We start from the raw sequence: 15,298 nt of genomic DNA on the forward strand, positions 1-15,298 counted from the left end.
CTCCGGGGTTCTGGTTAGTACATCATGTTGTTCCAACAATAGGGTTGCAGATCCCTTTAGCTCCTTGGGTACTTTCTCTAGCTTCTCCATTGGGAGCCCTGTGATACATCCAATAGCTGACTGTGAACATCCACTCCTGTGTTTGCTAGGCCCCGGCATCGTCTCACAAGAGACAGCTATATTTGGGTCCTTTCAGCAAAATCTTGCTAGTGTATGCAATGGTGTCAGCGTTTAGAAGCTGATTATGGGATGGATCCCTGGATACGGCAGTCTCTAGATGGTCCATCCTTTCATCACAGCTCCAAACTTTGTCTCTGTAACTCCTTCCCTGGGTGTTTTGTTCCCAATTCTAAGAAGGGGCACAGTGTCCACACTTTGGTCTTCATTCGTCTTGAGTTTCATTCGTTTAGCAAATTGTATCTTATATCTTGGGTATCCTAAGTTTTGGGCTAATATCCACTTATCAGTGAATACATATTGTGTGAGTTCCTTTGTGATTGTGTTACCTCACTCAAGATGATGCCCTCCAGGTCCATCCATTTGGCTAGGAATTTCATAAATTCATTCTTTTTAATAGCTGAGTAGTACTCCATTGTGTAAATGTACCATAATTTCTGTATCCATTCCTCTGTTGAGGGACATCTGGGTTCTTTCCAGCTTCTGGCTATTATAAATAGGGCTGCTATGAACATAGTGGAGCATGTGTCCTTTTTACCGGTTGGGACATCTTCTGGATATATGCCCAGGAGAGGTATTGCTGGATCCTCCGGTAGTACTATGTCCAATTTTCTGAGGAACCGCCAGACTGATTTCCAGAGTGGTTGTACAAGCTTGCAATCCCACCAACAATGGAGGAGTGTTCCTCTTTCTCCACATCCTCGCCAGCATCTGCTGTCACCTGAATTTTTGATCTTAGCCATTCTGACTGGTGTGAGGTGGAATCTCAGGGTTGTTTTGATTTGCATTTCCCTGATGATTAAGGATGTTGAACATTTTTTCAGGTGTTTCTCTGCCATTCGGTATTCCTCAGGTGAGAATTCTTTGTTCAGTTCTGAGCCCCATTTTTTAATGGGGTTATTTGACTTTCTGGAGTCCACCTTCTTGAGTTCTTTATATATATTGGATATTAGTCCCTTATCTGATTTAGGATAGGTGAAGATCCTTTCCCAATCTGTTGGTGGTTTTTTTGTCTTATTGATGGTGTCTTTAGCCTTGCAGAAGCTTTGTAGTTTCATGAGGTCCCACTTGTCAATTCTCGATCTTACAGCACAAGCCATTACTGTTCTATTCAGGAATTTTTCCCCTGTGCCCATATCTTCAAGGCTTTTCCCCACTTTCTCCTCTATAAGTTTCAGTGTCTCTGGTTTTATGTGAAGTTCCTTGATCCACTTAGACTTGACCTTAGTACAAGGAGATAGGAATGGATCGATTCGCATTCTTCTACATGTTAACAACCAGTTGTGCCAGCACCATTTGTTGAAAATGCTGTCTTTCTTCCACTGGATGTTTTTAGCTCCCTTGTCGAAGATCAAGTGACCATAGGTGTGTGGGTTCATTTCTGGGTCTTCAATTCTATTCCATTGGTCTATTTGTCTGTCACTATACCAGTACCATGCAGTTTTTATCACAATTGCTCTGTAGTAGAGCTTTAGGTCCGGCATGGTGATTCCACCAGATGTTCTTTTATCCTTGAGAAGAGTTTTTGCTATCCTAGGTTTTTTGTTATTCCAGATGAATTTGCAGATTGCACTTTCTAATTCGTTGAAGAATTGATTTGGAATTTTGATGGGGATTGCATTGAATCTGTAGATTGCTTTTGGCAAGATAGCCATTTTTACAATGTTGATCCTGCCAATCCATGAGCATGGGAGATCTTTCCATCTTCTGAGATCTTCTATAATTTCTTTCTTCAGAGACTTGAAGTTTTTATTATACAGATCTTTCACTTCCTTAGTTAGAGTCACGCCAAGATATTTTATATTATTTGTGACTATTGAGAAGGGTGTTGTTTCCCTAATTTCTTTCTCAGCCTGTTTATTCTTTGTGTAGAGAAAGGCCATTGATTTGTTTGAGTTAATTTTATATCCAGCTACTTCACCGAAGCTGTTTATCAGGCTTAGGAGTTCTCTGGTGGAATTTTTAGGGTCACTTATATATACTATCATATCATCTGCAAAGAGTGATATTTTGACTTCATCTTTTCCAATTTGTATCCCTTTGATCTCCTTTTGTTGTCGAATTGCTCTGGCTAGGACTTCAAGTACAATGTTGAATAGGTATGGAGAAAGTGGACAGCCTTGTCTAGTCCCTGATTTTAGAGGGATTGCTTCAAGCTTCTGACCATTTACTTTGATGTTGGCTACTGGTTTGCTGTAGATTGCTTTTATCATGTTTAGGTATGGGCCTTGAATTCCTGATCTTTCCAAGACTTTTATCATGAATGGGTGTTAGATCTTGTCAAATGCTTTTTCTGCATCTAACGAGATGACCATGTGGTTTTTGTCTTTGAGTTTGTTTATATACTGGATTACGTTGATGGATTTCCGTATATTGAACCATCCCTGCATCCCTGGGATGAAGCCTACTTGGTCAGGATGGATGATTGTTTTGATGTGTTCTTGGATTCGGTTAGCAAGAACTTTATTGAGGATTTTTGCATCAATATTCATAAGGGATATTGGTCTGAAGTTTTCTATCTTTGTTGGGTCTTTTTGTGGTTTAGGTATCAGAGTAATTGTGGCTTCATAGAATGAGTTGGGTAGAGTACCTTCTGTTTCTATTTTGTGGAATAGTTTGTGAAGAACTGGGATTAGATCTTCTTTGAAGGTCTGATAGAACTCTGCACTAAACCCATCTGGTCCTGGGCTTTTTTTAGTTGGGAGACTATTAATGACTGCTTCTATTTCTTTGGGGGATATAGGGCTGTTTAGATCATTAACTTGATCTTGATTCAACTTTGGTACCTGGTATCTGTCTAGGAACTTCTCCATTTCATCCAGGTTCTCCAGTTTTGTTGAGTATAGCCTTTGGTAGAAGGATCTGATGGTGTTTTGGATGTCTTCAGGATCTGTTGTTATGTCTCCTTTTTCATTTCTGATTTTGTTAATTAGGATGCTTTCCCTGTGCCCTCTAGTGAGTCTGGCTAAGGGTTTATCTATCTTGTTGATTTTCTCAAAGAACCAGCTCCTTGATTGGTTGATTCTTTGAATAGTTTTTCTTGTTTCCACTTGGTTGATTTCACCCCTGAGTTTGATTATTTCCTGCCGTCTACTCCTCTTGGGTGAATTTGCTTCCTTTTGTTCTAGTGCTTTTAGGTGTGTTGTCAAGCTGCTAATGTGTGCTCTCTCTAGTTTCCTTTTGGAGGCACTCAGAGCTATGAGTTTTCCTCTTAGAAATGCTTTCATTGCGTCCCATAATTTTGGGTATGTTGTGGCTTCATTTTCATTGAACTCTAAAAAGTCCTTAATTTCTTTCTTTATTCCTTCCTTGACCAAGGTATCATTGAGAAGAGTGTTGTTCAGTTTCCACGTGAAGGTTGGCTTTCTATTATTTATTTTGTTATTGAAGATCAGCCTTAGTCCATGGTGATCTGATAGGATGCATGGGACAATTTCAATATTTTTGTATCTGTTGAGGCCTGCTTTGTGACCAATTATGTGGTCAATTTTGGAGAAGGTACCATGAGGTGCTGAGAAGAAGGTATATCCTTTTTTTTTAGGATAGAATGTTCTGTAGATATCTGCCAGATCCATTTGATTCATAACTTCTGTTAGTTTCACTGTGTCCCTGTTTAGTTTCTGTTTCCATGATCTGTCCATTGGTGAAAGTGGTGTGTTGAAGTCTCCCACTATTATTGTATGAGGTGCAATGTGTGCTTTGAGATTTACTAAAGTTTCTTTAATGAATGTGGCTGCCTTTGTATTTGGAGCATAGATATTCAGGATTGATAGTTCCTCTTGGAGGATTTTACCTTTGATGAGTATGAAGTGTCCCTCCCTGTCTTTTTTAATGACTTTGGGTTGGAAGTCAATCTTATCAGATATTAGAATGGCTACTCCAGCTTGTTTCTTCCTGCCATTTGCTTGGAAAATTGTTTTCCAGCCTTTCATTCTGAGGTAGTGTCTATCCTTTTCTCTGAGATGAGTTTCCTGTAAGCAGCAAAATGTTGGGTCTTGTTTGTGTAGCCAGTTTGTTAGTCTATGTCTTTTTATCGGGGAGTTGAGTCCATTGATATTAAGAGATATTAAGGAAAAGTAATTGTTGTTTCCTGTTATTATTGTTGTTAAAGTTGGCATTTTGTTCTTGTGGCTGTCTTCTTTTAGGTTTGTTGAGGGATTACCTTCTTGTTGTTTCTAGGGCGTGGTTCCTGTCCTTGTATTGGTTTTTTTCTGTTATTATCCTTTGAAGGGCTGGATTCGTGGAGAGATAATGTGTGAATTTGGTTTTGTCGTGGAATACTTTGGTTTCTCCATCTATGTTAATTGAGAGTTTGGCTGGGTATAGTAGCCTGGGCTGGAATTTGTGTTCTTTTAGTGACTGTATAACATCCGTCCAGGATCTTCTGGCTTTCATAGTCTCTGGTGAAAAATCTGGTGTAATTCTGATAGGCTTGCCTTTATATGTTACTTGGCCTTTTTCTCTTACTGCTTTTAGTATTCTATCTTTATTTAGAGCATTTGTTGTTCTGATTATAATGTGTCGGGAGGTATTTCTTTTCTGGTCCAGTCTATTTGGAGTTCTGTAGGCTTCTTGTATGTTCATGGGCATCTCTTTCTTTAGATTTGGGAAGTTTTCTTCTATAATTTTGTTGAAGATGTTTGCTGGTCCTTTGAGTTGAAGGTCTTCATTCTCATCTACTCCTATTATCCGTAGGTTTGGTCTTCTCATTGTGTCCTGTATTTCTTGGATGTTTTGAGTTAGGATCTTTTTGCATTTTACATTTTCCTTGATTGTTGTGCCGATGTTCTCTATGGAATCTTCTGCACCTGAGATTCTCTCTTCCATCTCTTGTATTCTGTTGCTGATGCTGGTATCTATGGTTCCAGATTTCTTTCCTAGGGTTTCTATCTCCAGTGTTGCCTCATTTTGGGTTTTCTTTATTGTGTCTACTTCCCTTTTTAGGTCTAGTATGGTTTTGTTCATTTCCATCATCTGTTTGGATGTGTTTTCCTGTTTTTCTGTAAGGACTTCTACCTGTTTGATTATGTTATCCTGTTTTTCTTTAAGGATTTGTAACTCTTTAGCAGTGTTCTCCTGCAATTCTTTAAGGGATTTTTGTGCTTCCTCTTTATTGTCTTCTGCCTGTTTAGCAGTGTTCTCCTGCATTTTTTTAAGTGTGTTATTAAAGTCCTTCTTGAAGTCCTCTATCATCATCAGGAGATATGCTTTTAAATCCGTGTCTAGCTTTTCAGGTGTGTTGGGGTGCCCTGGACTGGGCGAAGTGGGGGTGCTGGGTTCTGATGATGGTGAGTGGTCTTGGTTTCTGTTAGTAAGATTATTACGTTTACCTTTCGCCATCTGGTAATCTCTGGGGTTAGTTGTTATCGTTGTCACTGTTTAAAGATTGGAGCAGAAGCTGTGTTCCACTCACCAGCAGTCCCAAAATCCTGCGGCGGGGGTCGTGGGTAGCTGGCGGGTGTCAGGCAACCCTGCTCTCCCGCTACCCTGGCGCTGATCCGGCCGGATGAGGCCTGTGGCCCTACTCAGGCCGGTTTCTGCTTCCCTAACTAATGCAGTCTCAGGTCCCGCGCAATTGGATTGGAGCAGAAGCTGTGCTCCACTCACCAGAAGTCTTAAGATCCTGTGGCGGGTGTTGTGGGTAGCTGACGAGTGTCAGCTGACCCTGCGCCCCAGCTGCCCCGGTGCTTTTCTGACTGGAAGAGCTACTTTATACTTTTAAGTATATATCAATGCTGCTATCATATTCATCAAATGATTAATTCATTGTTTTGTTCAGAGTGGTCATATGCTAGATGTTTGGAAATGCTATAAGATGTGTCCAAAGGTGGGCTCTACTTAGGTACCCCAAGGTGTTTTTCTTAATCCGATTAAGTTTATAATCACGACTAACCATCATGCTGGGTAGTGATGGTGCATGCCTTCAGTTCCAACACTCAGGAGTCAGAGGCAGGTGGAGCTATGTGAGTTTGGGGCCAGTCTGTTGTACAAAGCACGTTCAAGGACAGCCAGGAAACCCTGTGTTGAAAAAACAAAGTGAAACAAAGTAAAACAGAAGACTAACCATAACAACAGTTTAAGGAAGGTATGAATGGTTCAGAAAGTACAAGGTAAGGAGATACGCAAAGAGAGAAGAGAAATGAAGGAGGAATGGAAAGGAAGGGAAGAAAGGGAAAGATGACTGTTTTGGAAACATTATGTGATTGAATTGAGAGTGGTGACAAACCAAAGTCTGATATCCAGTGCTTTGCATCTCAGCATCATCCTTTATGTTTCCTTTTAGGTAGCAAGAAGCTTGGAACCAGCAGATTAAAGAAGATAGCTGTGCAGCTGCTAGATTTCTCAATGTGCCACCCCCTACATTCCAGTTTAGAGAAGACCATGGGCTTGTGTATTCATAGTCAACCACGGGAAGACTGCTGGGTAATCATATACCAGAACAATATTAGGAACAAACAGGAAATGAAAAAAAGTACAATTATATAAATATGCAAGGAAATGTTAGATAACAGGACACAAGGAAGTTGGTGTCAGGCAAATATGTGAATCTGGAAGTTTCACTCAATATTTGAGTGACATAGAGTTTGCACAAGGAAGGCTTTAGAAACAAATGAGAAATACAAAAAAGAATCAATGGACACAAATACATTTTATCTTTGTTTTTAATTTTATTATAGCCTTTCTATAGGTACTATACTGAACATTGTATGGCTCAAACTTAGCTGGGGGGTGGTTTAGAAGACACAGATACAACTCATCCCACCTATTCATGTAGAAAGGCTGTAGAAAATAAAGCCCTATGCAAGAAAATTTTTAGGTACTAATATACCTTGGACAATTTAAAGTTGCACACACAAATAATATTGAAAGACTTCAAGGAAAACATTAATCTGAAGTGTGGAAATCCTGACTGAATTAATTACTTTAGGATATGACCAGCCTTTCGTGCTGGTAATGATGAGAAATACTTAAGTAAACAAGAATGAATGAAAACTGTTCAAAACCTTATTTCAAATTGATCTGAGGGAATAACACATGCAAAGCTATAGAGTTAGTAGCTAGATGTCTTAGAGAATCATCGCAAGGAATGAGATGGATACCAGTGAAGATAGGGCAGGCTATTTTCTCATGAGTTTATATGTATTTGAGATGTGATCAATAATAAGTAAATAATAACAGAAGTGATATTAACTATTTTGTGGATAATAAACAGAGCAGGGCTGATTATAACCTTGAGTTCCATCTGCAATCTGAAAGAATTGGACTACAAAGACAGCGTTATCGTAAAATACTTGCAATGCAAGATAGAAGAGTTTTTGTCTATATAATCCCATTCAAAACAACTAGGTTGTTAAAAAAATTAATAAAAGTGTTTGAATGGAATTATGGGGGAACTGATGAAGCAAGTAATTTGAATACCAAAGCAGTGTTACAAGTATAGTGTATTGAAAAGGCCAATACAGAGATTTTCGATGCGTAAATATGTCTAGAATATTTCCATAACAGAGAAGACGAGCCAGGTGGCTATAGTATCTTAGTCAACAGCAGCAGGAGATAGCATCAAGGTAGTAATTCGGGTTTCTAAGGCCTTATCCGCTACTATGACAACTACACTTTTGACATTGTTAGAACTTGAAAGCACTCATTGGAGAGTTTTTAAGCAGAAAGATGTATTTATTGGTCTTTCTTAGATTTTAAGAGGATAAGTTAGGATGCCGTGTTAAGATCAGATGTGAGAACAAGAAGTATGCCTTTTCATAAAGACACTATATTTCCTAACAATAGAAGCATTGCTAGATAAGAAAATGATTAATTATTAAAATAATTTTTGGGAAATTATTGAAAGTATCAGAAGCATTATTTGTTGAGAGACTGGTAACATAGTGTGGAAGAGAGAGAGGCACAAATAATGATTTCAAGTTTTTTTTTTTAAAGATTTATTTATTTATTATATGTAAGTACACTGTAGATGTCTTCAGACACTCCAGAAGAGGGCGCCAGATCTCATTACGGATGGTTGTGAGCCACCATGTGGTTGCTGGGATTTGAACTCTGGACCTTTGGAAGAGCAGTTGGGTGCTCTTACCCACTGAGCCATCTCACCAGCCCCAAGTTTTTTTTTTTTTAATTTTCATTTTTTATTCAGTTCACATCCCAATTACAGACCCCTACCTCCTCTCGTCCCAGGTCTACCCTTGTAACTCCCTCCCCTCATTGCCCATTCCATTCTTCTCAGAGAAGGCGAGCATCCCTTGCATATCACCCCTCAAGTTTGTTTTAAACTTGAACTTTTGGAGGGGTGTTGTGACTTTCACTAGGAAAATAAAGCAAAAGGAAGATTTTGTATGAAGAAGATCAGTTGTTCCTTTGGGGTTTAACACTAAGTTTGATATAACTCTTAGAAATCCAAGTTCAGTGTTGATAAAGTGGCTGATTGTAAGAGTTTGAAAATTAATTAGTACTGACATATTCTATGTTTTAATTTTTATTGAATAGTTTCTTTATTTACATTTCAAATGTTATCCCCTTTCCCTGCTTCTATGAGGGTATTCCCCCAGCCAGCCACCCACCCCTGCCTCCCCACCCTGGCATTCCCCTACACTGGGACATCCAACCTTCACAGGACCAAGGGCCTCTCCTCTCACTGATGCCCAACAAGACCACCCTCTGCTACATGTGTAGCTGGAGCCATGGGTCCCTTCATGTGTACTCCTGGGTTGGTGGCTTAGTCTCTGAGAGCTCTGGGGGTACTTGTTGGTTCATATTGTTGTTCCTCCTATGGGGCTGCAAACATCTTCAGCTCTTTCAGTCCTTTCTCTCACTCCTCCATTTGGGACCCTGTGCTCAGTCCAATGGTTGGTTGAGAGCATTTGCCTCTGTACTTGTCAGGCTCTGTCAGAGCCTCTCAGGAGATAGGTATATCAGGCTCCTGTCAGCAAGCACTTCTTGGCATAATCAATAGTGTTTGGGTTTAGTGACAGTATTTGGGATGAGTCCCCAGGTGGGGCAGTCTCTGGATGGCCTTTCCTTCAGTCTCTGCTCCACACTTTGGTACTGACACATTCTATATTCTCTTAGCATATGTTTCTACTATATGTGCCCACATCTTACATTATTAATTTTTGGGAGCTGCTTATAATGAATATTATTTGAATTTTCCCCTCTCCCTCACATAGTATATGGATTGTATACATAGTAAACTGTATAAATGACATATATTTCTTGGTTTCCTTATTCAGGTACAGAGAGCCAGTCCTGTTCTATGTCTCCTAAAGAACCACTGGGAACTAGTGGGCCTCATACATAAGACTTCAAGGATATGTCAAAATCCCACAGTCATCATTAGAACAGCTCCTTACTTTACCTGGATAAAACAATTCATCAAGGCATCTAAGAAGCTACTAAATCCTACTCGCTCCTTACACTGTAGAACATCGTATGAAAATGAGTATGTTCCCCAAATCAGACATAGCCATAATTATTTCACAACTCTGGCCTCCAGCGACTACCTCTTGAGGGTTTTACAAGGAAACGTAGGTGTTTCTCCACAAACTACACATACCAACAATGTACCAACAATCTTTAATTTTAGTGATCTAAATTATCTTGCTGATAGTCATAGATCGTTCCTTGATAAAAACCAGACCCCACAACCTGTCCAGCAATTGCCTGTTGCTGGACTTCCAGGAAAATTTGGACATAATTTAATTCAGTACCAGCCAAATACTCCTCCACATAATATAGGTAATTTTAGTAAATCTCCACTATCTCAGGTTATTTCTAACACAACTATATCATATAATTCTTCTAAGACTGATGATGATAATCCCTTGGGTTTTGCAGCATACAATACTGATGAGTCTTTTGATAAAATCATGGCAGATATAATTAAACAATCAAGCCCATCAGAAGATGATGAAGTGGAACCTGAAAATCTCTATGAGGATAGTATGGCTGATAATTCTTGGACAGAAAATGTTGCTGATTTAGAAAAATACCAAAATCTTTTGAGGACCATGTTAGATGAACCTCAGAGTCAATATACAACTAAGGCCAGTTTACCACCAAATTTATATTTAACTGAAGGAGAGGTACCCTGGGGACTATCTACTTCAGGTACAACTGTTAAAAAAACAGACCTGCCCATGAAATGTCTACAACAAAATGAAACATCTAATATGACTCCTTTTGAAAGTAGAGGGACTCCCAAACCAAGTGGTATAATTACGCCCTGGAATTCTCTTTTTGGCTACAATGTTGTAACTTCTCAAGATCAAGCAGTTACTGATTCAGTAAGAGCTCAAAATTATCCTGTAACTGATGCCCGTCAACTCCAGATTCTACCATTGGACAGCATAGGTATGCCCTCGACTCCTAAATTTACCTATGAATCTTTACCTACTGATTTTGAGGCTAAAACCCATCAAAATCCAAATTAGCACCGTACAGTACCATCACAAGGCCAGTCTTCATCATTTAAGGCCATTTCACAACCTGTAGTTGAAATTAAACCCCAACTGAAAGCTGAATCTGAGAGAACTAGACACCCAGACTTGAAATGTCATTTGTCCTTATGGAAAATTATATAAACACTTATGTCTTTTCAAAAAAATTAAAATAAAAACAAATTGAAAAGCAAATTATTAATTAGATCTTGTTCCCTTTTTTGTAAGTTTTAAGAGGATTCTTTTTACAGGTGGATCAATTTAATGGTTTGAAAGCTTTTCATGTTGAAAATTATTCCAAGTTAATTGAAGAATCACACAGTTTACAACTACCACCAGGAGCTTGAGAGATGGCTCAGCAGTTAAGAGCTCTTGGCAGCTCTTCCAGAGGTCCCAAGTTCAATTCTCAGCCACCACATGGTGACTCATAACAGTCTGTAATGAAATCTGATGCCCTCTTCTGGCATGCAGCTGTACATGCAGATAGAGCACTTCACATACATAAAAAAAAAATCTTAAAAAATTCATAAATAAGTTAGCTGTGCTACATTTTTCCTAAGTTTTAAAATTTTTGAAAAACGGTTGTTCAACATAATCAGAATATTAACATAGATACAACTCAACTCATCCGTTTTATTTATAGTCTTTATGTTTTATTTGTACTCATTTGTATATATATTTTGCAATTTTCAATGCATATGACTCATGTATACTTCTTCACAGTCATGAGATATAATAGTTTTTTTTTTTTTTATTTTTTTGAGACAGGGTTTCTCTGTATAACCCTGGCTGTCCTGGAACTCACTTTGTAGACCAGGCTGGCCTCGAACTCAGAAATCCGCCTGCCTCTGCCTCCCGAGTGCTGGGATTAAAGGCGTGCACTACCACGCCCGGCGAGATATAATAGTTCTATTGACATAAAGCTTCCTCATGTTACCATTTTATAGTCACATCTACTGCTTTCTCACAAGAATCTTGCCACTAATCTTTAATAGGCATTAATATGTCCTCCATCACAAAAATTTGATCATTTTGACAATATTATGATTGGAATCATATTGTATAAGATATTTTGTAATTGGCTTTTTATTCAGCATAACCTCCTTAGTATTTAAGTTAATTCGTGTACCAAAATATGTACCAGTAATTATTTTAATCACTTATGTTAGAAGGTATGGGCATATCACTGTTTCTCTATCCACTCCACACATTGAAAGCTATTTGAATTAGTTGTTTTTTATTGTTGCAACTGGTTTCTGTGGACATTAATATGCAGTATTTGTGTGAATGCACAACTTATTTTTTCTAGGATCAAGCTTCCTGGTCAACTTGTCTTAGGTTTTTTTTTTTTTTTTTTTTTCTCCTGTTTATATCATAAAATATTATGACAAGAGCAACTTTAAGGGAGATGAGTTTGTTTTAGCATATGGTTCAGATTATAGTTCATTGTGGTGAGGAAATTCCAACTGCAGGAGCTTGAAGGAAGTGGGCATATCATATCTACAATCAGGAAAAATGCATACTACTGTTCAGCTCATCTTCTCTATTGTATACAGTCCAGAATCTCTTGCCAAGGAATGATCTCATCCACAATTTAGATGGGTCTTCCCACATCAACTAACACAATCTAAATGCTATCCCACTGGCACACCTAGAGGCTCATTTCTCAGGTGCTTCTTGATTCTGTCAAGGTGACAACTAACACTTACCTGGCGATGACATGTTGGAATTTTTATTTATCTAATAATAGTTGTGTGTGCAATTGTCAAAAAGAATACAGAGAGATACCACAAGCAGTTTCTTCACTAGTAATACTTTGTAATAACATAGATCACAACCAGGATATGGCCATAAACCTATGACAATTCTGTGAAGATAATAGAGGATGTGGTGGTTTGAATAATAATGGCACCCATAGGCTGATATATTTTAATGCTTAGTCATCAAGGAGTGGAACTCGTGGATAGGATTAAAAGAATTAGGAGGTGTGGTCTTGTTGAAGGGAGTATGTCCCAGGAGTTTCAAAACCGGATGCCACTCTGTCCCTGCTGCTTGCAGGGAGATCAAGGTGTAGAGCTTTCAGTTACTTCTCCAACGTGGTATCTGCCTGTGTCCTGACCTCCTGCCACAATAAGAATGGACTAAGTCTCAAAAACTGTAAGATGCCCCCCAGTCATGTACTTTCTTTTATAAGAGTTGCCTTGATGATGGTGTCTCTTCACAGTAATAAAACATTGACTAAGAAAGAGTTTTTTGGGGGGGCTGGAGAGATGGCTCAGTGGTTAAGAGCACTGACTGCTCTTCTGAAGGTCCTGAGTTCAAGTCCCAGCAACTACATGGTGGCTCACAACCATCCGTAATGAGATCTGATGCCCTCTTCTGGTGTGTCTGAAGACAGCTACAGTGTACTTAGATATAATAATAAATAAATCTTAAAAAAAGAGTTTTTTTTTTAAAAACATTTTATTTCATGGCATATATGTATCATAGTGTGTTTAACAATTCAGTTGTTGAATAGATACATCAAGTTCTTGCTTAAATGTACTAAACTGCTAAAAGTTCATTCACAGGATTACGTGTAAATTTCCCATGGGTTTTTCCCTGAGAAAACCCAAGACTGAAATTTCTGAGTCATGTGGCAATAATAAAACAATTTAGTTTTATAAGAAACTGCCTAAATGGCAAGGAAGATACAATCCAAATTATATACTGAAAGAAATGGCAAGGTCAGTAACTTAGCAAGTCAGGGGATAACTAGCATGCAGTAGCTTAGGACATGAAGCACTAAGAAGACTGACAAATTGCCAAAGTTCTTTTTTTTTTTTATTTTTATTACATATTTTCCTCAATTACATTTCCAATACTATCCCAAAAGTCCCCCATAGCGCCCCCCACTTCCCTACCCACCCATTCCCATTCTTTTGGCCCTGGCATTCCCCTATATTGGGGCATATAAAGTTTGCAAGTCCAATGGGCCTCTCTTTCCATTGATGGCCGACTAGGCCATCTTTCGATACATATGCAGCTAGAGACAAGAGTACCAGGGTTCTGGTTAGTACATCATGTTGTTCCAACAATAGGGTTGCAGATCCCTTTAGCTCCTTGGGTACTTTCTCTAGCTTCTCCATTGGGAGCCCTGTGATACATCCAATAGCTGACTGTGAACATCCACTCCTGTGTTTGCTAGGCCCCGGCATCGTCTCACAATAGACAGCTATATTTGGGTCCTTTCAGCAAAATCTTGCTAGTGTATGCAATGGTGTCAGCGTTTAGAAGCTGATTATGGGACGGATCCCTGGATACAGCAGTCTCTAAATGGTCCATCCTTTCATCACAGCTACGAACTTTGTAACTCCTTCCCTGGGTGTTTTGTTCCCAATTCTAAGAAGGTGCACAGTGTCCACACTTTGGTCTTCATTCTTCTTGAGTTTCATGCGTTTAGCAAATTGTATCTTATATCTTGGGTATCCTAAGTTTTGGGCTAATATCCACTTATCAGTGAATACATATTGTGTGAGTTCTTTTGTGATTGTGTTACTTCACTCAAGATGATGCCCTCCAGGTCCATCCATTTGGCTAGGAATTTCATAAATTCATTCTTTTTAATAGCTGAGTAGTACTCCATTGTGTAAATGTACCATAATTTCTGTATCCATTCCTCTGTTGAGGGACATCTGGGTTCTTTCCAGCTTCTGGCTATTATAAATAGGGCTGCTATGAACATAGTGGAGCATGTGTCCTTTTTACCGGTTGGGACATCTTCTGGATATATGCCCAGGAGAGGTATTGCTGGATCCTCCGGTAGTACTATGTCCAATTTTCTGAGGAACCGCCAGACTGATTTCCAGAGTGGTTGTACAAGCTTGCAATCCCACCAACAATGGAGGAGTGTTCCTCTTTCTCCACATCCTCGCCAGCATCTGCTGTCACCTGAATTTTTGATCTTAGCCATTCTGACTGGTGTGAGGTGGAATCTCAGGGTTGTTTTGATTTGCATTTCCCTGATGATTAAGGATGTTGAACATTTTTTCAGGTGCTTCTCTGCCATTCGGTATTCCTCAGGTGAGAATTCTTTGTTCAGTTCTGAGCCCCATTTTTTAATGGGGTTATTTGACTTTCTGGAGTCCACCTTCTTGAGTTCTTTATATATATTGGATATTAGTCCCTTATCTGATTTAGGATAGGTGAAGATCCTTTCCCAATCTGTTGGTGGTTTTTTTGTCTTATTGATGGTGTCTTTAGCCTTGCAGAAGCTTTGTAGTTTCATGAGGTCCCACTTGTCAATTCTCGATCTTACAGCACAAGCCATTACTGTTCTATTCAGGAATTTTTCCCCTGTGCCCATATCTTCAAGGCTTTTCCCCACTTTCTCCTCTATAAGTTTCAGTGTCTCTGGTTTTATGTGAAGTTCCTTGATCCACTTAGACTTGACCTTAGTACAAGGAGATAGGAATGGATCGATTCCCATTCTTCTACATGATAACAACCAGTTGTGCCAGCACCATTTGTTGAAAATGCTGTCTTTCTTCCACTGGATGTTTTTAGCTCCCTTGTCGAAGATCAAGTGACCATAGGTGTGTGGGTTCATTTCTGGGTCTTCAATTCTATTCCATTGGTCTATTTGTCTGTCACTATACCAGTACCATGCAGTTTTTATCACAATTGCTCTGTAGTAG

At 39.1% G+C, this 15,298-nt stretch overlaps 1 protein-coding gene across 2 annotated transcripts in view; it reads left to right on the top strand.

The window, feature by feature from the left end:
* Nucleotides 1–15,298, top strand: part of LOC110286813 (brain-specific serine protease 4-like) — an 83,441-nt gene that overhangs the window by 20,183 nt on the left and 47,960 nt on the right. Inside the window, exons 4-5 of one of the 2 annotated variants that reach the window (XM_021153425.3) lie at nucleotides 6,461–6,600; nucleotides 9,417–9,563. In XM_021153425.3, coding sequence (XP_021009084.1) covers nucleotides 6,461–6,600; nucleotides 9,417–9,563 — 287 coding nt within the window. Of the gene's footprint in view, nucleotides 1–6,460; nucleotides 6,601–9,416; nucleotides 10,717–15,298 lie in introns of those variants that run through there. The other variant, XM_021153424.3, reaches the window with a different exon arrangement.

This window comes from Mus caroli, unplaced genomic scaffold (assembly GCF_978045245.1).
Source record: "Mus caroli unplaced genomic scaffold, Mus_caroli_1 scaffold_5, whole genome shotgun sequence".
NCBI classification, from domain to species: domain Eukaryota; kingdom Metazoa; phylum Chordata; class Mammalia; order Rodentia; family Muridae; genus Mus; species Mus caroli.